This window comes from Ambystoma mexicanum, chromosome 6p (genome assembly GCF_040938575.1).
Source record: "Ambystoma mexicanum isolate Mex_15411 chromosome 6p, UKY_AmexF1_1, whole genome shotgun sequence".
In the NCBI taxonomy this organism is placed as follows: domain Eukaryota; kingdom Metazoa; phylum Chordata; class Amphibia; order Caudata; family Ambystomatidae; genus Ambystoma; species Ambystoma mexicanum.
In genome coordinates this window covers 526,945,246-526,970,202 of record NC_090935.1, presented here as the reverse complement: position 1 = coordinate 526,970,202, position 24,957 = coordinate 526,945,246, and the positions used below count along the sequence as shown (strand labels likewise).

The 24,957-nt window shown below is 46.9% G+C and overlaps 1 protein-coding gene across 3 annotated transcripts in view; it reads right to left on the bottom strand.

Moving 5' to 3' along the window:
* Nucleotides 1–12,324, bottom strand: part of LRRC70 (leucine rich repeat containing 70) — a 55,000-nt gene extending 42,676 nt beyond the window's left edge. For 2 of the 3 annotated variants that reach the window (XM_069627342.1, XM_069627340.1), the window contains exon 1: nt 12,151–12,324. Coding sequence is in view for 1 of the 3 variants with exons in the window: in XM_069627340.1 (XP_069483441.1) it covers nt 12,151–12,170 (20 nt within the window). In the remaining 2 variants the exon portion in view is untranslated. Of the gene's footprint in view, nt 1–9,239; nt 9,342–12,150 lie in introns of all 3 variants that reach the window. The other variant, XM_069627341.1, reaches the window with a different exon arrangement.
* Between the last annotated feature and the right edge of the window lie 12,633 nt (nt 12,325–24,957).

Below are 24,957 nucleotides of genomic sequence, written 5' to 3'. Positions count from 1 at the left end.
CCAGACACTCAGGTGCCAGAGGAGGGCTTCAGCACTGAAGCCCGCCAAAGGCCAACAAACAAAGGGACCAAACCTGGTTTGGTATGCAGAGAAATATAAGAAGGACCTTTCCTAAAAGAAATGGCAAAAAAAGTCGACCAGAGTCTGTGTTTACAGATAGGACTGGGGTGTCATATTGAAAAACATAGCTGACCCAATTTTTAGCTACCGTTGTTCGCGGTCAGGAAAAATCATGGTAGTTTGATCTAAACCACTGCCACCAGCCATTTAAAGTAGGAAAGGGTAGCATTTGACTGTTACAATGGTGTTTTGACTCAGGGGAAGCTAGGCAACCCCTCCAGCACTCTATAGGAAGATATTGTGTGCTGGGTCAGTAAATTTAAAGAGACTAGTAAAGTCAACTTATCTTTACATGCTCTGAGAGACAGTAGTCAGTCCCAGAGAAGGTATTTAAACCTTGGGAATTCTCAAAGACATCCCTGTGCCACTGCATGGAAGGTGCTGTGTGACACACAGAAAAAGATGATGCCTATGGAGTTGTATTAAAACTCCATAACCAAAGAGCACAAAAGTAAAAACACACATCAAAATACATGAAAGAGTGGGGAAAGAAATGCTCACACTGTTTCAAGGTAAAAAATCAAATCCTAGAAATCCAGCAAAGTTGCTGGGGGTCTCAAAAGGTAATGGAAATTATCACGTTTTGAGAATTCTGCCTAAAAGGACGCATATGAGATGAGAACTTGTTCTGTGTAAAAGATGCCTGTAGTTTACTTCGACATGGTAGTCATTCACATAGGAAGGTTTATAGTTCTTCATCCACATTATGTCCTATTGGATTTTTAGTTTCAAAATAGATGATGTATCTTGTCTTTTGTTGACGTAACAACTGTTCCCTATCACCTCCTCTGGGTTCAATAATGGCTCTAACTATACCAACGAATGAAAAACCATCTAGTTTGCCATTATGCCTCTCTTCAAAGTGTTTTGCCATTTGATATGCTGATTCATGATTCATAATGGCTCTGACATGCTGTAAAATGTGTACCTTCAGTTTGCATTTAGTACTCCCGATGCACCACTTGTTACAAGCACACCGGAGTATGTACACCACAAAATCTGACATGCATGTAATCTTACTGTTAATTTTGATGGTGGTGTTCACTATCGGGTGTGGATATGTGCCACAGTTGTAGGAAAACTTGCAAACTTTACATCTGTTATTTTGTGAAAGCCCATTGTGACTTCACCTGGCCATGTGTGGGCTGGATTCTTGTTCTCGCTCTCCATGAATCTACTGACCAAAGTGTCTTTGATGGATTTACATTTGCAAAAACTGATGTCAGGATGAGTTTTTAGTACTTGGTTCAAAGATGAATCTAACATAAGAATCTTCCAGTGTCTCTTGAGAATATTTCGAATGGGTGAAGCATGTGTACCATAGGTCAGTATAAGGATTGTCAAGTCTCTATCCTTTGTGGTACCTTTTTTATACATATATATTTAACCAGAGTACTGATAAAAAACAAATGAGAATATGCACGTGGAGGTAGTTTGAACAAGGTTACTAGTACTTTGACATTTTTTGACATTTGAGGACAGTGTTTCGAAGGTTTTCAGACATGGAAACCCAGATCTTGGCCGAGGTGAGGAAACTGAGAAGGAAACTGCGACAGATCGAGAACCTCGAGCACCTAGACTGGGATCTGACCGAGTCTGAGGTCCGGAAGTGATTTACAGATGATATTGGTGTTTCGGGTCAAGCTGTGGTGCTTTCCTAATTTCCAACATTTGCAGCCTTGGCTTTCCCTAATTCAATAGGGTGCCTTTTAGGACAGGATTTGTTCCTGGCTTCCCCCAGCGTGACTGACCGCATCACTTTGTTACGGCCACTACAGTAATTTGGCTTTCACCAGAATGGTAACATCCACCTCCTGAGGAAGACGTTGTGTTTACTACCACTACACGTCGAAACCGGTCGAGAGATAAACCTACAGGGATGCAATCTTTTGCACTTTTCCTTCCGATCCACCCTGACAATGGATTATTTGTTAATTAATTCTATTGATTGTGAACATAAAAATGATGTCTGTTTGATGGGGACTAGTCATGAATTCCTTCTCCCCATAGGATTTTACCATGATCTCTTTGTCTTTTAGCTTGTGGATGTATGTCACGGTATGTAGAGTTGGGTTTGAATGAGTGCACTATGATGGCAAGTATGTGTGACAATGTTTTAGCCGACTTTAGGCATATGGTTGCTGCTGTTTTGCTGTATTAAAGTGATCAGTGTTTAATTTGTGATTGATTCACCATTGTTTAAATTGTTGGTATCACTTTCAATACATTTTGATACACATTTTTTCAAATCGATTTTTCTCTGGACAATCTTTTTCTGTTTTTCTATACTAGTACTTTAAAAACAGCCCATGACATTGAATTCCAACAGACTGTTTTAGGCACCAAATTAGGCCACCCCTTGGACTTATCAATTCAATCATAAAAGAAAAAGATAGCCCAACCCAACAGACCTCTGAATCATGTTTCCTTTAGAGCCACAAGACCCAGTAAAAAAAGGGAATCTGTAAATGTAGTTATTAATTAACTGCTGCTCATGTACATTTGAAGGAACAAATCACATTGCAGCAGCTAGTGTGTCAGTAGACAAGGCCACGAAGAGAACACATATTCACTATACTTTTTTATATGGAGCATCAGAAAGTGAGGTATTTTTTAGCACAGCACACTTTTTGGGAGAGGAAATCACCATCATTTTGCATAGAAAAAAATCAAAAAAACTTAATAATACATATCTTCAAAGATGGCAATATGGCACAATCCCCTTTCAATGTTAAAAGCAGTGAATGGCACTACATTGAGGGTGCGAAGGTTGCTATTACATTAAGAGTTTAACAACAGTGGGCAGGCGAGAAGGTGTCGTCAGCTCCACAAAGCCCATATGATGGAACGCTGGGGAGGATCTTGCTATAGCAGGTTAAAGGTCAGTGCATATTAGGAAACACCATACAGACAGAGGTCATATACAAGCCCTGACAGATATTAAGAGAGAAGGATTCCAAAGAGAGTTTCCTAGCATAAGCTGTTGATCCCTCCCATTACTGCCTCTAATAGCACATAGTTCATGTCTCTGCCGAAAAGCCCAGACAAGGCCCCATTACAGTCCCCTCGTCTCCCTCCTTTGGAACTTCACACTATAACATCCCCTCTCAGCAGAGGTCTGAGGACACAAGCTACTTGAGATGTGTGTAAGCCTACTATGATAGAGACCCCAATAAGGAGGCAAAAGCTTCTGGTGGCATTTTGGCACCACAGCTTTGGGGGGGGGGGGTTTGGAAATAGTTTAGGCATGACTAAATACCTTTTTAGCCAAATAAATAAAAATGCATAAATAAGGGTATTGTACATAGCTCCTGAGAGGTACCTGACAACATGTTCATCTGACTTTCCCAAATGATAAATGATGATCAGAACATTACCTTGAATGCTGAAATGCACATAAGTTTCCCAAAAGAGATTTCGGTTTGCAATCCTGCCGCCCTTGCAGGAAGGTAACCACAATCTTTCAAATGAGGTCTTATTAGTGCTGTCTTATTTCCATTAAAGAGAGGAAGTCTAGACTTACCAGTAGAAGTCTCAGTGCAAAATATTGTGTTCAGAGTGTTAGTCCTGAGATTACTCAGTAACTGCACATGGAAGGCTTTATACTGGGCTTGAGCAGATTTACTGTTCAATAGATTTCAGTGGATACACAGAGTCTTATATGAAATGTGAAAAAAGGAAACATTGTAAAAACACTGGCTCTCATGCATTGTTGGTTTGGTGTTTGGTATATACTTGGTTTTCTGAATAAATAAAGATAAAGTTAAAGTGTACTTTGTTAAGAAGAGTGAGTCATTGTAGGGGATACATGATTTAAAAAGTGTGTGTGTGTGTGTGTGTACGTGTGTAGGTGTTCATTTTGAGTTTTCTGATACTCACAATAAATTGGAACAAGAGGACGCACTCGGTTCACGTTTTAATAAAAAGATAATCAGGTTGACCTGATGTGGGTCATATGCGAAGACTACGAGGACAGAAGCAGTCCTATGACATATCAAATTCTGTTTGCAATATAAGGTATCACCAAAGAGTAACAAACACATCTAGTACACCTGGTGATTTGACAAAATCATGCCAAACAAAAAGGTACACAGTTAACTGAAAATGAACAGCTATTGATAAGGAGTAAAACAAATGAAAGAAGGTACGTCACAGACTAACTGTAAATAAGCTCCTCAAGAAGTTCCCAGTATCTGAGCACAGCAGTGAATCAGTGAGCAACGGCATTCATCAATGAGAATTAATTCAGTTCTACACCACAGATCTCCATTACCAAGGAGGTTGAGGAATATGACTGCTTGAAAGTTCATCCAGTCTAGTGTAAAGAGAACAGTAACCGAAAATGTGCAGTAAAAATATTCCAAAACACCAAAAAATCACTACACCGTTTTGCAAGGGAAAACAAGGTTTGTTACCTGCAAAAAAGTCTTAGATGGGCCTGTAGAACTTAACTGACATGGAGCTTGTCAAGCCCCAAGAAGTTACAGGCTATATAGCGGAAAACTGAAAATCAGCATACAAAGGTTACAATGTTATCGCACCATTAGAACATGCTTATACCCCTATATTACCAGAACTGATTGGCCACACCTTATCTAAACCCATTCCCCTATTCATGTGGTGCTTTACATCATCACTACTGAATCCAGGTAGGGGATTGGCTAATAAGTAAAGTGATAGTATAATAAATCATGACTGTCACGTGATTTGCACCCCTCTGATTCAGACACGTTCAAAGTAAACTGGCAAGGGCAACACTGCTTTGATAAGACAGTAGGCTTTCTCATTATGCCAGACTCTATGGCGCCCACAAGCTGCACCCCTGAACTTGTACTGAGGTATCACCTCTGCTCTTCCTATCCCAAATCACAGAAAGTTCCAGACATGGCTCCCGCCTTATCTCCGTCAGACCCTAAGTGCCCAGTAATGACTTGACGTAACCGAGGCACCACTCTTGGGTCTGAATTTCAGGGATTTATTTGCATAGGTTTTGTGTTTACTTGTAATTCCTATGGGATAACTGCTCATTGGGTACGGAAGTAATGCTCTAAATCTTTGCCTTGCCTGTTGACATCACAAAACCTCAGGACCTGTTCTCATGAATGTGTCCTTCAAAGGGTGCATCCCTAACTGTCCTTCCTTCAGCTAACAGTCTATTTAACATTGATCTGTGCACTGTGGGTGCCTCTGACCTCGGCTTCTCTTTTGGGGGCTAGAAGGGGGATTTGTCTTGGGACTGAGTGAAACAGTGCTGCAGCTCCACATCAGGGCCTTCATTATGCTCACCATGTGCTGTGACTAGAAATCCAATATGGTAACAGTCATGCCATGTTAACATGCTGACCTCGCGCCTACCACAATACCTTCCTGACTCCATCTTCACCTATTTTAGCCCTTTCCTCGTACCTCACTGAAGAACATAACTACATATACAATTACTAAACACAAGGCCTAAAACACTGCCCTACTTATACCCTCTAAAACTGCAACATTAATATATTTGTTGCTCCTTCTGTGTTGCTATATGTGGCTATCAAATATGTATCAAAACTAACTACATACCATGCAAAATGCACCATGTTCACACTACGGTACATGCTAATAGGTTTTTTTTCTCAGCCTGAAACATTTCGCATGCCTGGGACACTGTAAGTGCATCCAAACCCTAGTGGCAACATCTGCTGAGAGCACTTGGGATGCATCATACATTGCAAAGGATGTAGTCCTTTGTGAAGATCTGTGGCTTATGTTTTTGTTAACCCTCTAGTCATAGACTACCCACAGAATTATATTTATTTATGTATTTATTTATTTTTATTTTTTTTAAATACAGGGAGGAACAATGCTCTTTTGATCTCGAAGAATATACAATAGAAAAGGAATCAGATATGATGGGACGCAGTGGACTTCGGAGAATGGGGTGGTATGGCCAGCAGTGCTTGGGATGTGACCATGATGGATGAAATGCTAGAGTGGAGGCAGAGAACGTGAGGGACAGAAGCTGGTTAGAGGTGAGAGATACATGTTGGCTAGAAAGCAGTTGAGAGATAGGTTAAGAGGGTAACTCAAAGGAGAGGAGATATGCTTTTAGTTTGGTTTTGAACAAATCATTGTGGACTGTTTCTCGGATGTACAGGGGAACAGAATTCCTTGCAAGTGGAGCTAGAATAGAGAAAGAGTGGGAGCAAGAGAAAACAAATGGAGGCTGAGGGTCCACAAGGGTTTGTTGAGGAGGCAGAGCAGAGATTATGAGAAAGCTTATAGAGTTGGATAGAGGAAGATAGGCATTTGTGCTGGATTATCATGGCATTCATAGGAGTTGCTGTCCTTTTAACGTGTGTTTAAATTCTCTGCTCTAAGGCAGTAACACATGCAAGTTCCCAGTAGGGGCTTGTGTGTGATTACTGCCGCGTGAACACTGAATTAAAAAAAATGACTTTACTGTTTCTGTATGCAAAATGGATGCCTCCATGTTGTTTAAAATCAAAATTTTGGGGCAGATTTGCTGCTCATTTTACATTGGAGCTTTATACAAAATAGTGAATATATATGTATTATTATTGGCAATATTTTTAAATATTAACATTTTTGAGAGAACTTCTCTTTTAAATTCAATAAACACAAACAAAACCACTTATGTAATAGGAGAATTTTGGACAGCACCCCATTCCTTTATGTCTTTCTAAGAGAAGCCAAATAGTAGCTCTTTCTCTTGCCTGCTAGCATATATTTTCCAGTGCCCTTACATTTTTCAGACTACAATGCATAAGAGTAACTTCTGAAGTGCATGGCTCATTGTGAAGGAATCAGAAGTCAGAAACGCAGGGACAAACAGATGGCAATTCCAGAGGTGAATGCTTGGGCTGTCCTGCTGTTCTAATAGTGTCATTCTTACTTTGCCTGATGAAGACTCCTGCAGATTATGACAGCTTGAAAATACATTACTTTGTTAACCTTAGTTATCAACCTGTTGTCTTTTGAGATAAATGTGTTTTACATTAACCATGGCTAACACAGTACATATAAATGGAACTGACTATACCTACATGTGCATTTTAAGCTCCCAAACATATGGTAGCAATAGGTTGGAACAAACAAAAATGTTGATGTTTTTTCATTCATTTTATATAATAGAACACTGCTGCTACATTCACTCATCACGGGGGGATAGCTCAATGGCAATGTGCTCACCTTGGAAGCAAGATGATGCGAAGCAACACTGGTTCGATCCCCGTGTCCGTGCATAGAAAACTCTGGGTATTAAACGCGTTATAAATAACCAATTACAATTACTCACTGGCATACTAGGGACCCCCAAAACTCTGTAGTGTCTCTGGGTACCCTAAAAGAGACCACAGTAAAACATGTCTTTCCCCCCACTAATTGTCACCAGTGACATTGTTTTGACATTTATCAAATGAGAAGTTGTTTTCTGCTCAATGTGAAACCCTCAAACACAAAAGGATAAACATGTCCAAACTGTATATGTGACTTACATTTTGCAGACATTTTACTGTTAGGGTGAGTATTGTGACAAATAAAAACCAAGTCCACTGTGCATTACATGCTTACATCATTATCACAGACAGCTGTGTTAAATATACAAATCTGTGTCCATTTTTCAAAATGATCTTTGATTTTATGCAATTCAGACCAGAATTTGTGTGACATGTATGCCCATGTTTTTTCCTATAGGAGATTTATTTGCAGAATTATGGAGATTTAAGCACTTAATGAATTAAATGAGAACATATTTTTTATAAACAGTGATTTATTTCCAAACTGAGCAAAAGAAGTGCATTTATGATATGCAGAATGTATGCAAACAGGAGCAACCAAGATTATGCTGAGTGACCACAAATACATGTTTGCAGTGTCTCATGATTTTTATTATTATAATAAACATTATTCATCTGTATTATTATTTTTATTCTTTATAATTATGGTATTATTTTAGTATGTACCTAGCTTCAGAAATCAACAGAGCACTCTGCGAGTCATAGGTGGAAATACCCAGTGTGAGAAGCAGATTGCAATGGACCAATACAAAGGAGGGAGGCGCTAACAATGGGGGAGGGAAGGGTGAGCATTTTGGCATCAAAGGATCTACAAGTAACCATTGGAGGAACTAGGGCAAAGCAGATTGCCCAGTCTCAGGTAAGGTAAGGAGTGCAGGGTGTATGGGTCTAGGGGTTAGGGAGAAGCCATTCTAGAAGAGGATTGTCTTGAGCGCCGTCCTGAAATGTAAAAGTAAGTAGGTGCTTCTGCGTTGACGGGAAGGAGGGTCTGGAGTCTGGGGCATAGACAGAGAAGGCCTGCCTTCTGGTGCTTTTCTTCCTGCACTGACAGAGGTCAATTCTGCTGAAATGTAAAGTAGGCAGCACTTGTATGGTTTCAAATCTAACTCAGAATTGAATCATTTATACTTTGTTATTTGGCTCACACCAGAAACACTTTTACAACCACATAGTGAGAAAAACACAACATCTGCCTGGAAATACCTTGCCAGAAACTGGGTGAACCCTGGTGAAATCCTCCTAAATAATGTTTCACTAGGTAGCACGTGTGAGCAGGAATTATTCGTACACGATACCCAAATAAATAAAATATCTTCAAAGAAAATGTAACAGAATCCACATAATGTGCAATGAGCATAATGGCATGGATTGTAACCACAAAATCAAAGTGTTTTACACTAGGACTTCTGTCATTTATTATGAATGCACCTTAATGAAATGATTTACACTGGCAATGCCGGGATACATTGTGGGAGCAGCTGTTTAAGAATTGCTTAAAATGGCAAAGCTGGCCTATTTTGTGAATTTAGGGATCATTAAAATATTGTCAAATGCTCCTATGTATGGTTAGTGACATTGAATCAACAAGAGTTTTTCATGCATTATCCCAGAGAACAACTGTAAATTGTATGACTTTTTAATCCGTTTTTCTAAAAATAATATGCCATAAAATGCACCATTTCAAAAGAATCTTTAAAAGAAAATTTGGGAGAGAGACCCGATTTCCCCAACATTTCTTAGGGCTCTTTTGCTATGATTACGCTAATTTGTGGATGATGTTAATGCTCCTGGACTAAAGATATCCTACCTGTCACCACTGACCTTGAATCTTTTACAATGCCACTACCCCCTCAGGAATGGACGACCATCTTGATGCTGGAACGCACTTCCCATGATAATCAGGGCTGAAGAATCATTATGGACCTTCAGAGATAAAGTAAAACAAGGCTCTGAACGCAGTAAAAATATAAGCCCTACTCAACCACATTCAATGTACTTTGTATTGTGTACGATTATTCTGTAATCTTGTCACAAACCACTATGTAACCCGGTTCTCCTGCCACCTACTTTATCACGTATGTGCAACATATATGTAACCCTGCTGTTCATCATGTCTATGCGCCCAGTCACCCTTGGGTTTGTCTGCGCTCTATAAATAAATTTACTAAACTAAACTATGTGTTAGATGTAACATGTAAGATTTGATTCAAGACCATTGCAGTCTGCACCACACTGCTGTGGAGGCGTGATCATCATATTCATTAGGCATGAGTGGTGGCCCAGGCCAGCCGGATTATCTGTGCTGCAGGATATGCTTCTTCGAGGAGCTTAGGTGGGAGGGACTAAGCAGGGCTCGCATGGGGGCCCCTCATGTTGTGTTACGCCACTGCATTCACTGGTACGATACTGAAGGGGCATTACAGCTCCTGTCTCTATACTCATGCTTGAGTGTTTCTCCTGGCAGAGCATTCATGATACCTATCTTTTAAATGATGCACCATACATTGTGCACCATTTCTTCTGTGCAATTAACACTGGCCTGTTAGAAATCTAGGTTGGGATTGCAAACACATGTTGGAACATAAAGCTGTTTGCAGCTGAAGAAATAATAATAGGAGACATTTTGAAATTATAGATGAGTCCATGAATTTCCGATGTGAACGGCTTCTAAATCCTGTAATACTTTAGCCAATATATTTGGAAATACATGCTAGGAAATTAGGACTTTATTTTTTGAAGAACATCATATTGAACACTAAATCGCCCAATCCCAAATGAAGCGCTGTTAGGTGTTAACTTGATGTATGTAATGGGGGTTCTCTGGCTCTGGCCGTTTCGCTTTGAGAGGGCAAACTAATAATAATTAAAGCGGGTTTGATGGAGCCCTTATTGATCTATCACTTCCGAATCTAAGCACTCCAGTAACAGGCGTTTGTATTACGCGTATTAATCATAGAAGTATAATGAGCTTCGCTGCTCCTTGGCGTATTACAATGTGCGAGGCTCAAGCTGGCCTCATGTCAGAGGTCAGCACTTACCTCGCTGAGCTGTCCATCTGCTCATAGGATAAATTAGGGATGGTATTAACCAGGCCTACCAGCAGATGTTCACAACCGGTCCCAGGCGTACCCCGCACATGTTCACCAGCACCCTTCGAGATCATACGAATTCTAGCAGAAATGAAACATGATGCAGAGGAATCTTAAGTAACCCCATGATTGCACGAAGCACCTTTCGGCTATTGACCAACAGGCTAGCCTGCCAGATCAGTAATTGTGGGCACCCAGGGACCTTTGGCATGCGTCGCTTGTTGCTGGGCTACTTGGCACGGGCGTTTTCACGGAGTGATTTATAAAAACTTTCATCTTTCCTTTCAATCTGGGCACTCGTGCACTGGTCGGTGAAAAACTGCCCTGCCCCTGTGCGATTTATGTCACGTGGCCCATGCGTGTAAACAAACGGTTAATGCAATGTTGGGTTTGGTAACCCGTTTTTAATCGTGATGCGTAGAAAGGCTCTAAATAGTGGCAATCGGCGACTGATCACCACTAAGCGAGTAAACAATAAAAGGTGCTCCTTGATCTATTCCCCAGAATGTTAACCCCTAAAAGGTACATGGTTTCACAAGAGGATGAAGTCACAGGTGGGTAAAAAAGAGCACCAGAGTCAATGAAGTATAAACAGATCGTCTCTTTGTTTTTTGACTTTCCTAATGCAACACTGAGTGCACGCTTTTCTACAGGAAATAGAGATTATAGCCCTGACAGTTATTGCAGCTCAATTCGGTTCCGATTATGAATGCATTGCACTTCTTCAGGACTGTTTCTGAATGGTGTGTTTGTAGATGTGTTAGGGGTGCACCGAGGATGACCTTTCGTGGGATCTGGGGCTAACCCTTCAAATGCTGGGAGAGGGGCTAACTGGAGAGACTGTGGGGGAGGGGCACACTTATATGTATGGGGACATCTAACTTCTTGCCACATTCTAATGAGGCTATTCTGGTGCAGATCAATTTTACAAGCAGTTAACTCTCTCCTTCAGGTCTGAAACCACACACGTAAGGACTGCTGTGAGAATGAATTGTCTCCTGCCCCCCTACCCTTCCAGTCACTCCCCTGGCATGCAAGTACTAACCCTACATCACGATTTCAATTACCTCAAAATGTACTTTTATGAATACAGATGCAAACAACGAAATGCTTTACCTTAATAAATGCACGGCGTTTTTTTTTAACAGCGAGGCCCAGGCGCCATTTAATGTCTGTGTCCTGTTCTATCTGGCCACGGCTCTGTGGGTCAGCCAGCAGGTCATATCAACATAACCCACAATTTCAGGGATGAGGCGAAGGGGAACGTGGGGGGACGACAGCACAATCTGTTGAATGGTGTTGCGCCACTGATATGTTTTCATGTGTATCTTTATGCAAAGGTTACGAATTGCTTGGAGAGGTGCACGTCTTCTCTTGAATTACTCTTAACTGTTAGTCCTCATAAATCGGTCTTCTATGCAAGTCTATGAGGAGCTACTGATGGCCCCTTTTTAATTAACAAACAAACACATCATTGTATACACACTAATAGTTTAACTGCCCCATCATGTCAGATAATCTTGAATCTAAAAAAATCTGAACCGGGGGTCACATTGTAAATGAAAATGTAAACAGCATTGAATGAAAAGTTCCTGATTTAGTATTCTGTGTTTAAAACTGCCTTATCGAACATCTTTACTGACCTTTGTGAAGAGATGTCCATTCCTTTGGCAAAAACACAGCATTGTGGTCGCTGTTTCTTAATCCGCCGAGTGTGCCCTTTTTAGGGGTGAACGCCCCAATTATTCCTCTTGCTGGTGTGGGCTCAGTAGCTCCTGCCGTGAGACTGGAAGCGAGTAGTTTCGCAAGACACTCCCAAAATCGGAGCACAATAATACAAACTAAATACAGGAAATTCAGCTTCCTTTAGGACTGAGCAAACCAACAGGCAAAAGAGGTTACTATGGATACAGGAAACTGCTGAACAGGAAGTCACTTCATCCTGGCCACTGATCTATTGTTCTAAAGATAATTTAAGATTTCTTAACTCATCTCTAGAGCAACACTAGTTAAAGTCTGCGCACTTCACTCAGTTCAAGAGGTATTTCATTTAGGTAGTCAAAGATTCTGTGACAGTCATAGCAGTTTACTCAAATATCGGGCCGGCAGCCTTACCTCACCGGTTGCGATCCGGCTGGGCCGATTCAGAGCCTCATCTTTGCGAGGTCGATAACTTCAGAATCAGTAAATAGAGTGATAATGGCACCTTTCATTACAGTGCTTAGAAATGTGAGCAATGCCGCATCAAACACTAAACATCATGAGGATATTGTTAATGAAGCAGGGTATGTATTAAACAGTCGTAAAAGTGTACTTAAAAAATAAATAATAAAATTGCAAAGGTGAAATTATTAAAATGATATATTGTTTAAACAAGCATTCACACCTGAGTATGCACAAGCTGCAACATGGGAACACATACTGATATTTTTCCGAGTGGTCCAGGGGTCAGTTCTATGATCCATGTTATCCAATTTGTACACGAGATGCTGAAAACAGACTGCGCAAATGGCCTTTCATTTCAACCGATAAAATTGCAGCACATAGCCACCAGGGTTGTAGCTTGACTTTGTGCAAAGACACTTTGTACCCTTCTGTCTTGGGCCATGCTTTTCCCCTTAATCTTGACCCGTGGAAGTCGGGTCTCTTTGCAACAAGGCCCTTTGTGTTCTGGATACTTTTCTCTGTCTTAATTTGCACTTTTTTTGTTTCACTGAAACTTGGATTACTTACAATAACTGTGGCTGCTTTATGTTCTGCCCCCACATCATTTCTTCATATGCCTTGCCCCTCAGTTTGAGGGGGTTGGGTTGGCATTCTTTACCGCTCCTCTTTTATTTCTTTTCCATCTCCTCCTAATCTGCTGCAGTTTTCATGCTTCGAGTACCAATACTCCTCATTCATTAGACCTAAACCTTTAGCTTTTCTTCTGATGTATCGTTCCCCTGGCTCTGTCACCCCCTTTTTGTGATGGTATTTTCTTTGTCATGTTGACACTCCTTTAATACTTCTTGGTGACTTTAACCTTCACCTCTCCTCACCCCACTCTTCTGTTCCCCTGATTCGCATCCTTGACTTGTTCCTTCTCTGTCCAATCACAATCTCTCCTTCACATACCCCTGATTCCTCCCCGGATTGTATTTTTTCTTCCCACTATATACATCCTCTGTTACATCTCATGCATTTCTCAATCATTGTCCCCTATCCTTTTCTATTATTCCTTATCTCATTCCTCGTTCTCCTTCTCCCTCTTCTCCAAATATTTTCATCGTGTTCTTCATACCTTCAATGCATCTTCCTTTATCAATGATTCTGCTGATTCTCTTCCTTCCTCGTCTATAACCAAGACTTTGGACTCTATCCGGTTTTCTCTTTCACTTCTACTCAAAATCCTCCTCATCCCTGGATGACTCCTCAGCTTTGTTTGCTGCAACGTACTCTCTGCAGCACAGAGCATAGGTGGCAGAAGTCCCACTCACTTTCTGTCCTCTCTTCATTCCACATTGCATGTGCTCTTCTTTCCATGAAAAATACTACTGTGATTTTCCTGACTCCAACTCTTCTCATCCTCAAAACCTTTTTCAGACACTGGGCCTCATTCTAAGTTTGCCGGTCCGGAAACAATGCAGTGGTGAAAGGTTTGTGAATCAGGCCATGTAATGTCGTATGTTTATGCCCATGCTCTACTCTGCAGGGACAAGGGATCAGCTGTCCCCTTTCACTGTTTGTTGGGGTCACAGTTGACCCCGTAGTATTGTAGGCGGGGTTATGCCAAATCGGCAGTCTGCACTCGAAGATTAAAGGAGGTGATAGCACTGCAATCAGGCTCCTGTGCTTTATTGTGTAGCTTGTTTTAGTGACCTTATCAGTCGCGGATATAACAGGCCCACTGGGTGCAGAATGGACAGCACAAGCTCCTTTCACATAGATCTGGCTTGTGTAGCTTTGCAGGCACAGTGTACAGTATCCTGAGCATGAACAGAATGCACAATCTCCTCATGCACCAATATCATGAAATGGACATCGAGGACAAGCATTGAAAGTCACTCCAGTTGTGTCATTTAAATCTGCCTCATTCACAAAGAATGCATTTTGGATGCATCACACAGTCTCACAGGCCCTGCATGTTTAATCTAGTTCCTTGTGCCCACAAAAGCATGTGCGATATTTCTAAGAAATCTGTGTACTTCATATTTATATTTAATTTGCAATATAATAGAGCCATAACCGGCCACGAGCACATATGCCAGAACATGTGATAGATTTGGTATCCACTACAAGAGCCCTTTTCGCAAGGCATAGCTCTGTCTTTTTGTCATGTTGCCTTTGTAATTTTAAAGAACATCTATTATGGCAACTGCTGTCCTTTGCCAGTCATCGAGGATCTCTTTTCTTCTCAACACAACAAAGCATGTTTTCTTCGTGCTCGCTGCCTCTTACCTTTTTTCTTCTATAACAATGTGCATTATATCAAACAAGAAGCAGTTGTGTTATACTCTGAACCTTTCATGTTCCATCAAGGGCAAGAGAGCAATGCTGTGTCTTCTCTATGTGTGGCTCTTCGCTTTTCAAAAGATGCTGGGGGTAATTCATAGAATTCAGCGCACATGTGGCGCATGCGGCTGGTGCACAGTGTGCGCTTGCGGCTGTCTGTGTCAGCCGCGTGCGCCAAAACCCATTTCGGCGCACAGTGTATTCATGGATTTTAACATCCCTAAGCAGTTGTGGCGCAGAGTGGCGCAGCGACCCTGCAGCAGCGCCAGTTACACCCCCAACCCCACCCCGTGCGCCATGAACAGTGCACAAATCCAGTACATGGCGCACAGGCCAGTGGACCAGCATACAGCCCCCAACCATGAAAACGCGTGTAAAACTCCCCCCGCACCCATCGGAATACATGTATCCGCTCGCGCTAGGCCAATCACGTGTAATATTCCCCGCTCACCCCTCGGAATACACGTACCCCGCTCGCGCTAGGCCAATCGCATGTAAAACTCCCCGCGCACCCCTCGGAATACACGCACCCCGCTCATTTGCGGGAAGTTTCACAAGCGATAGGCCTAGCGCGAGCGGGTCACGTGTATTTCTGGGGTTCACAGGGAGATTCACATGCGGTAGGCCCTGTGCGAGCGGGGTATGTGTATTACTGGGGTTCGCAGGGAGTTTCACACGTGGTAGGCCCTGTGCGAGCGGGGCACGTGTATTTCTGGGGTTCACGGGGAGTTTCACAGGCGGTAGGCCCTGTTCGAGCGGGGTACATTTATTACTGGGGTTCGCAGGGAGTTTCACATGCGGTAGGCCCTGTGCGAGTGGGGTACGTGTATTACTGGGGTTCGCAGGGAGTTTCACACGCGGTAGGCCCTGTGCGAGTGGGGCACATGTATTTCTGGGGTTCGCGGGAGTTTCAAACGCGATAAGCCTTGGGCGAGCGGGGCACGTGTATTACTGGGGTTCGCGGGGAGTTTCACACGCGGTAGGCCCTGTCGAGCGGGGCACGTGTATTTCTGGGGTGCCCAAACGAATTGCCAGTGTGTGTCCTCCCAGGTGTGCCCTCACAACCCTCCCCAGGGCCTGCAGGCAGACCACAACACAAGTGAACACACTGCACCCCTGGCCATGCCCCACAGGCAGCCCATCCACCCTGGCGAAGCTCCCAAGCCAACCCACATGTCACCACGCACAAGTGAGCACTCACTCATGTCCCCCCACCCACCCACCCACCCAGCAGTGAAGGGCACCTGCCAGCAGGCCCACACTCATGCCCCCCCACCCACCCAGCAGTGAAGGGCACCTGCCAGCAGGCCCCCACTCATGTCCCCCCACCCACACACCCAGCAGTGAAGGGCACCTGCCAGCAGGCCCCCACTCATGTCCCCCCACCCACCCGTGAAGGGCACCTACCAGCAGGCCCCCACTCATGTCCCCCCACCCACCCACCCACCCACCCAGCAGTGAAGGGCACCTGCCAGCAGGCCCCCACTCATGTCCCCCCACCCACCCACCCAGCAGTGAAGGGCACCTGCCAGCAGGCCCCCACTCATGTCCTCCCACCCACCCACCCAGCAGTGAAGGGCACCTGCCAGCATGCCCCCACTCATGTCCCCCACCCACCCACCCAGCAGTGAAGGGCACCTGCCAGCAGGCCCCCATTCATGTCCCCCCACACAAAGCAGTGAAGGGCACCTGCCAGCATGCCTCCACTCATGTCCCCCCACCCACCCAGCAGTGAAGGGCACCTGCCAGCAGGCCCCACTCATGTCCCCCCACCTACCCATGAAGGGCACCTGCCAGCAGGCCCCCACTCATGTCCCCCCACCCACCCACCCACCCAGCAGTGAAGGGCACATGCCAGCATGCCCCCACTAATGTCCGGCCACCCATCCACCAACCCGTGAAGGGCACCTGCCAGCAGGCCCCCACTCATGTCCCCCCAAAGCAGTGAAGGGCACCTGCCAGCATGCCCCCACTCATGTCCCCCACCCAACCACCCACCCACCCACCCGTGAAGGGCACCTGCCAGCATGCCCCCACTCATGTCCCCCAACCCACCCGTGAAGAGCACCTGCCAGCAGGCCCCCACTCATGTGCCCCCACCCACCAGTGAAGGGCACCTGCCAGCAGGCCCCCACTCATGTCCCCCCACCCACCCAGCAGTGAAGGGCACCTGCCAGTAGGCCCCCACTCATGTCCCCCCACCCACCCGTGAAGGGCACCTGCCAGCAGGCCCCCACTCATGAATGAAGGACACCTGCCAGCAGGCCCCCACTCATGTCCCCCCACCAAGCAGTGAAAGGCACCTGCCAGCAGGCCCCCACTCATGTCCCCCCACCCACCCACCCACCTACCCAGAAGTGAAGGGCACCTGCCAGCATGCCCCCACTCATGTCCCCCACCCAAGTGAAGGGCACCTGCCAGCAGGCCCCCACTGATGTCCACCCACCCAGCAGTAAAGGGCCCCTGCCAGCTTGCCCCACTCATGTCCCCCATCAAGCAGTGAAGGGCACCTGCCAGAAGGCCCCCACTCATGTCCCCCCACCCAACCAACCACCCACACAGCAGTGAAGGGCACCTGCCAGCAGGCCCCCACTCATGTCCCCCAACCCACCCGTGAAGAGCACCTGCCAGCAGGCCCCCACTCATGTGCCCCCACCCACCCGTAAAGGGCACCTGCCAGCAGGCCCCCACTCATGTCCCCCCACCCACCCAGCAGTGAAGGGCACCTGCCAGTAGGCCCCCACTCATGTCCCCCCACCCACCCGTGAAGGGCACCTGCCAGCAGGCCCCCACTCATGTCCCCCCACCCACCCGTGAAGGACACCTGCCAGCAGGCCCCCACTCATGTCCCCCCACCAAGCAGTGAAGGGCACCTGCCAGCAGGCCCCCACTCATGTCCCCCCACCCACCCACCCACCTACCCAGAAGTGAAGTGCACCTGCCAGCATGCCCCCACTCATGTCCCCCCACCCAAGTGAAGGGCACCTGCCAGCAGGCCCCCACTGATGTCCACCCACCCAGCAGTAAAGGGCCCCTGCCAGCTTGCCCCACTCATGTCCCCCATCAAGCAGTGAAGGGCACCTGCCAGAAGGCCCCCACTCATGTCCCCCCACCCAACCAACCACCCACACAGCAGTGAAGGGCACCTGCCAGCAGGCCCCCGCTCATTTCCCCCCACCCACCCAACCAGCAGTGAAGGGCACCTGCCAGCAGCCCCCACTCATGTCCCCCCACCCACTCACCCAGCAGTGAAGGGCACCTGCCAGCATGCCCCCACTCATGTCCGACCACCCACCCACCCATGAAGGGCACCTGCCAGCATGCCCCCACTCATGTACCCCCACCCACCCACCCATGAAGGGCACCTGCCAGTAGGCCCCCAACACGTCAACATGACACACAATCATGGCCCTCATGGCCACCCAAATCCCACTGCACGCCACCCCTGCCCAAATAACCAACCAAGAATAACATACACCCCACATTGAAATGGCCATTACATGAAACAACCCAAATGGCATGTATGTACATCAACACATGTCCGTCACATACACACAATGATAGCCAGTGAATGTGAAAACCCACATCGTGACATGCATGAAACCAATGCGAGAATACCACACATTGAAGTATGGGAAAAAATGTACTGAACAAAAAATGTGGTGAAACAAATTTAAACACCAAACAATGGACATATGGAAAACAATGCAGAATGTCACATAATTATAAAAAAAGGAAATCAGAATAATAAATATATTAAATCAAAAATGTCTCCAAAGTCTCCCTCCAACAAAGCAAATCCAAACAGAAATAAAAAAGTCAAATACATTGCTCCATGGAAAAATCAAAAAAGAAAATGCCGACAAATCCACACTCCAACTATTTACAAGGGTGAAATCCTCGGTCCATGAGCCCAACTGTCCAAATGAAACCTACAAAAATACACTAACTAATGAAGAACTATATACAAAAATGTGGGGTATTGTCCAAGCGCCTCATAAAAAAATGAAAACAAAAATGAAACCTAACACTAACTAACTAACTATTTACAATTGCAGCGGGCTAGTCCGACGGCTCACCTTTTTGATGTCCCGGGACAGGGCATCATCGAACTCCCACTCAATGTCCTGGAGGCGGACCTCTTCCATGGCCCGAGGGTTCGCAGGGACAATGACATGCTGACCGCCAACTCCCTGCGAATTGCCTCAAGGCACTCGGCCCGCCTCAGTGCCCTCCGCATGGAGTTCTCCGCCCTGACAATTGTGAGCCGTGCCTCTTCCGCCCACTGCCGCTCTGCATCTATGGTGTGGCCCAACCGCTGCCACACGGAAGACACTTGTAATCCTGGGTCCTCCTGCCCTCTGGCCGATACCTGCCCCTCCGATGTTGAAGGCCCCGAGCCATCATTGCTCCCACCATGTTGCTACAACTGCTGTGCCTGTGTAACGCTCACCTGATTCCCGTAGAGGCGCCGGTCTTGACTGGGCGTATACCGTATCTTCAAAGGTGATATGTAACACACGGCTGGCTCTTTGGGCTGGACCTCTGTGCACTGTATGTCTGACTCGAAGGGTAAGATGTCTGCAGATAGAAAATATGGGATTAAGGAACTGGGTTATTGAATGTCTCTCTCTTCTTCCCTTTCTCTTCTCCTGTAGAACCCCAAAGGTTAACTCTCTCACCTTAGGTAAGTGAACGGTGTGCTCTCCATCTGCCTCGGGGCAGGGTGCTGTAACCAGTTTCTTCACTGGATAAGGGGGGCAGGCCTCTTGACTTCAGAGGACTGCTGTCCGTCGTTTACTGCACGAACAGTAAGTTTCGAGTAATTCTAATGTCTTTAAAGTCTTTAGTAATGATGTCTCTTGTTTTGCAGGGTTCCGGCGATGGCGGATGACGGGCTGAAGTGAGTTGAAGATGGAGCCCGTGTGATGAATAGAAGCGCCTGGAAGCACGTAAGTAAGCGCTGGTTGCCTGCTTCACGATGCGCTCTAACTGTCTTTTTATTTTGCAGGTACAAGTTCGGAGCGGCTGCAGGGTGCCGGAATACCCACTGGGTTAGATGTGGAAAGGAGTAACGGCACGTGAGTATTAAAGTTCCCCAATGTCTTTAAAAGCACCTTGTTTTGTCTTTCAGATGCGGGATGCAGCGCCGAAGGCCTCCGGAGCGTGCGAAGAGTTGGTAAGCTTTTGTCTTTCAGATGCCGGAATGCAGTGTGAAGACCTCCGGAGCGCACGAAGAGTAGGTAAGCCTTTGTCTTTCAGATGCCGGAATGCAGCGCGAGGCGTTGGTGACAGCCGATGGACCAGGTAAGTGAAGAGCTGTCACTGAAGACCGTAATGCTAACCTGTTCTTTCTTGTCTTTATAGGTGTTGCTGAAGACTGGATTCAGGATGGTAAGCCTTTTTCCTTAGGCCCAGGATCAGATGCAGAAGACACGATGAGCGTTCTGCTGCAGAGGATGCAGAATAACGCAAAGCAAGATTCATCCATCGGGTGTGGTTTAAATAGCCTCCTGTAGTGCTTAGGTGTCTCCTTCCACAGCCACGCCTAGGTAAGAAAAGAGTTTCTGCTTTCCAGAAGAGTTCCAGTGTTCTGAATCTAGGGAGTGGCTCCTGCCCCACCCAACAGGAAAAGTAGTTCCAAACAGAAGAGGATCAGAGGCTCAACTGGCAGGCAAGTAAGCAGCATGGTCTGCTGCAGGTAAGTCCACCCAAGCATTATGAGCCCGGCGCTTCCAGCGCTGGGACTGGGCATATTTATGAGCCTGGTGCCACTGGCGCCAGGACTGGGTCCAAAAGGTCCCAATTGGGACTGGTTGGCACTCGGAACCTGGGTTATGGATCTGCTTCCAAGGGAGTTGGGAAAACCCTGACCTTTTGGAAGCAGAGATCATGACAGCCTGTGGCTGCACCCTGGCTCTTGCTGCCTGTACGTCCTCCTCCGGCTGGGGTGCAGTTGTCGTGGTGGCCATCCCTGCTGGACGTCCAACTCACGACTGTGGCAGGGATGTGTCCTCCACCAGCCTGGCCACTGGGTCAGAGGCAGCTCCACAGGGTACCCAGGTGATACATGGGTAGGAAGATGGTATGGAGGATGACTGCCGTGTAGGGGGTTCAGGTGAGGAGGGGGTCGCAAGAAGGTCCAGCACACGGAGGAATCCAGCACTGGTGACCCGTCCCAGTAGGTCAACGCGGTCAAAGAGGCATCCGAGATGACGTGCAGTGTCTTCACGAAAACACCGCAGGTCACCTCGCATACCCCGTTGATGCAACGCTATCCCAGCCAGGACAGGCTCAAACCGGTCCCGGATATCCACATCCGCAGGGAGAGGAAGGCCAGTTGTTGTACGCCCATCCCCTCCCTGAAAACGGGTCTGGACGTAGGCATCCCTGCTGGTGCCGGATGATGCAGTCACAGGATCAGGGACAGGATTACACACAGGCACCTCCGCGGCAGCCAGTGCTGCCTCCTGTCCCTGCCCCTGCACTGCACCACTAGCACCAGTGGAATCCCCACCTCCAGGCCCCGTGTGTGTCCCTTCCACGGCCTCCTCCTCCACCAAACCCCCCACCAACCTGGATGACTCCATGCCATATTCCTCCGTCTGACCCTTTGGGCTCTCAGCTGCCCCTTCTGCTGCCGAGGAGTCCATCTCCGACCTCCGCCTCTTGGACCTACCCTCGGCAGCTGCAGCCTGGGACACGGCACCAGACTTCTCATTCCCCAAAGAGATGACAATCTGGGAGGGGAGCTGGGCCTTGCGTCTCCGGCTGGTGGTGGGATCCCTGCCGCTTTGCTCCACAGCACCCTCTCCGTCTTCTTCATCAGTTGGTGCTGCAGACAGGGAGAGATAGAACACAGGCATCAGGGCACTGTACAATGGACTGATACACACATGACAGTTGTACGTGAGTGGCAGTGTCAAACCTCAGACATGGCATCACACTCCCTAACACACATGTCATTTCTACTCACACACATGAGCAATTCCACAGCAATATTGCACCAGGCTGCACCATCCATACACATACAACAGCATCAGCAGCCGAAGGTGAGCCTGACGTCACATGAAACACGGGGAGTGCACAACTCATGCACACACACCAACACACTTACATGCATGTGTACATGTCCACCAACTGTCACAGTGATGAGATCGCCATCCATGCCACATCTGGCATTCAGCCTTCTACATGTCAGTTCCACATGCATCCATGTTGCATCGCAGTTGCACACTTGTCAAATACACACACATGCACACAGTGCAGATACATGCAGCTGGAACCACCATCCATGTGTGACACCACAACCATGCCAATGTACATACACAGCAATGCAAACTTGTGTGCTCCCACACCTGCATTTGGCCTGCATGCTTACCAACACATACACCATCCATGTGTCTCACATGAGAGGACTCACATGTGTCATCCTCACGCCCCTGTACATACACATCCATACATGGCCCTACAAAAACACATGTATAACCTGCACACTACTGGCACACCACAGCATGCACAGCGTCCAATCAGTATGCATGTACACTTACCGCTCGACTCCAGACGGGTCTGCCTCTCAAGGACCTGGACGTGGAGCGCCTGGCGTATGCGTTCCAGGACCCTCATTTGGTGGTCTGACAGCTGGCCCCGGCGCCCCTTCGCATCCGCTGCCTTCAAGAGGCTCTGGGCCTTGTCGAGGGTCATGGACCTGAAGTCCTCCCAGCGCTTCCGGACATGTTTGATGTCGCGGACTGCCACCCCCTCCTTGTTGATGGCAGTCACGATGTCCATCCAGATCCTGGTCCGTCCTTCATTGTTGGCGCGCAAACTTCCAAAGAGGGCATCATACTGCCCCAGGACTTGCTCCACCAGGACACCAACTTCCCTGGCACTGAAGCTGGTGGCCCTCTGCCTCTCTGGCTGGGGGTTGCCAGTGGTGCCAGATAGTGTTGTGCCCGACATGGCAACCCCAGAGGCAGGTCATTGTAGGCTGCGTGTAGTACGCGTACACTTATTTTTGTGTTTCTGGGTGCCACAGCGTAGTGCGGGCTCATTTTTCCACGCACATGGTGTACCAGGGGTTGCGTGCACGTTCATTTTTGTTTTCGGGGTGCATGTGCATTGCGTGACCCGTCATCTTCCCCCAGGGGTCACAGACAGCCTTGCTAGAGCTCTAGGGTACGAATTCCATCTAGTACCCTACCCCTTTCACCCCCAATTGCCCAGGACAATAGTTTACTGCTACTCCCATACGCACAACAACATCAGTGCCATGGTTTGGAGGCGACCAAGCGGTAAGGGAGGCAAAGGTGGCCGACCTCCAAAAGGTGGTCGTGGTGGGTGTGGTAGGGGATGTGGCCAGGATTTGCAGGGTGCTTCTAGTCCCCTGTGTGTGGAGGACCAATCAGGGTCACCCATGCCCCCCCATGGTTGTGGGAAACGTAGCTGACACCATCCCAGCTCAGCCCTTGTTGGACCAGCCCATTTTGGCACCTGAACCGGCACAGGATGACTCCCAGGCTGACTTCCAGGTCAGCAAGTCTAAGCCACTTGTGGCGGTGCAAGTTGCTGTCACCAGGCCACGTGGATCTGGGGCAGCAATGTCATCTGCTGCCCCAAGTAGGCAGGGTGGGGAGGCTGCAGGGGTAGCTGCAGCTCTATCCACCCCAGCTCTGAGTCTCCCAGCCAGGACAGTGTCGGTCCAGGTCCATCAAACTGACGTTGGCCCTGCCAACATCACCCTGCAGCCAATACCTGCACCAAGACCTATGGTCATTGTGCATTCGCACACTCCGAGTACCCAGTCCACCGACACTTCTGCCTCTACTGACCAGAGCGGCGTGAGCCACTCAGGATCCGCACCACCTTTGAAAAAGAAGAAGGGTGCTCTGGCACTACAGGCTGAGACCCCAGACACGGTGTCAGGTCAAATGGTCGAAAACAAATGGTCGAATGACCATTTGATCGAATCAAAATGGTCGGAAAAAAAAAGGTCGAATTTTTTTTAAATTTATTTATAGATTTTTTTTAAGTTTCGGTTGCTTAAAAAATATTTTTAATAAAGAAAAAAGGGGTTTGGGGGGGCAACCCCCCATAAAATAAAATAAAATGTAAAAAAAATTCGACCTTTTTTTTCCAACCATTTCACTTCGATCAAATGGTCATTTGACCATTTGGTTTTTGACCAAATGACTGGTAACCCCCAGACACGGCTACACACTCCAGCATGTCACGGAAGCCTAGCTTTAATGACGCCGAACTTGATGCACTTGTGGCCTATGTGTCGGCACATAGCCACAAAATGGTGGTGACTGCAGAGTGCAAGACCACACCTGGTCAACGTAAGGCACACTGGCAGACCATCGCGGACATCATTAGTGCCCTTGGATTTGTGAGGCGCACAGCTGATGATTGCTATAAGCGGTGGAATGACCTGAAACGCAGAGCAAAGAACAAGCTGGCCTCAAATCATGCCTCTACTCTGGTGACTGGCGGTGGGTCTCCACCAGAGGACAACCAACTCACTGAACATGAGTCTGTTGCTGGAACCTTCGTCACAGAGGAACAGATCCAAGGCGTGGGAGACCTACCAGATTACGACGCATTGTCCGTGAGTGCCCATGCTCGTGTGTGTAATCCATGTGTATGTTGTTTGGGTGACGGGTTCTGATTGAGTGCCAGGTGAGGGTGTGTACTCCTGAGTGGTATGGGTCACCCATGTGCTTCCTCCAAAACATTCACCGGACTTGAATTTGGGTATGACAGTATCCCTTCTGCCCACAGTAGCCAATTAGCGCAACATTACTGCAGTTGCCCTTGAACTGTCATCTTGCAACAACATTGTTCAGATTTTTCCGGGGTTCATTCATGCTGATTGTTTCAATTATCCCATTTTTGCAACACATTTATCAGCCCTAATGCCACATATGTGACATGCTTCTGTCATTGATTACACC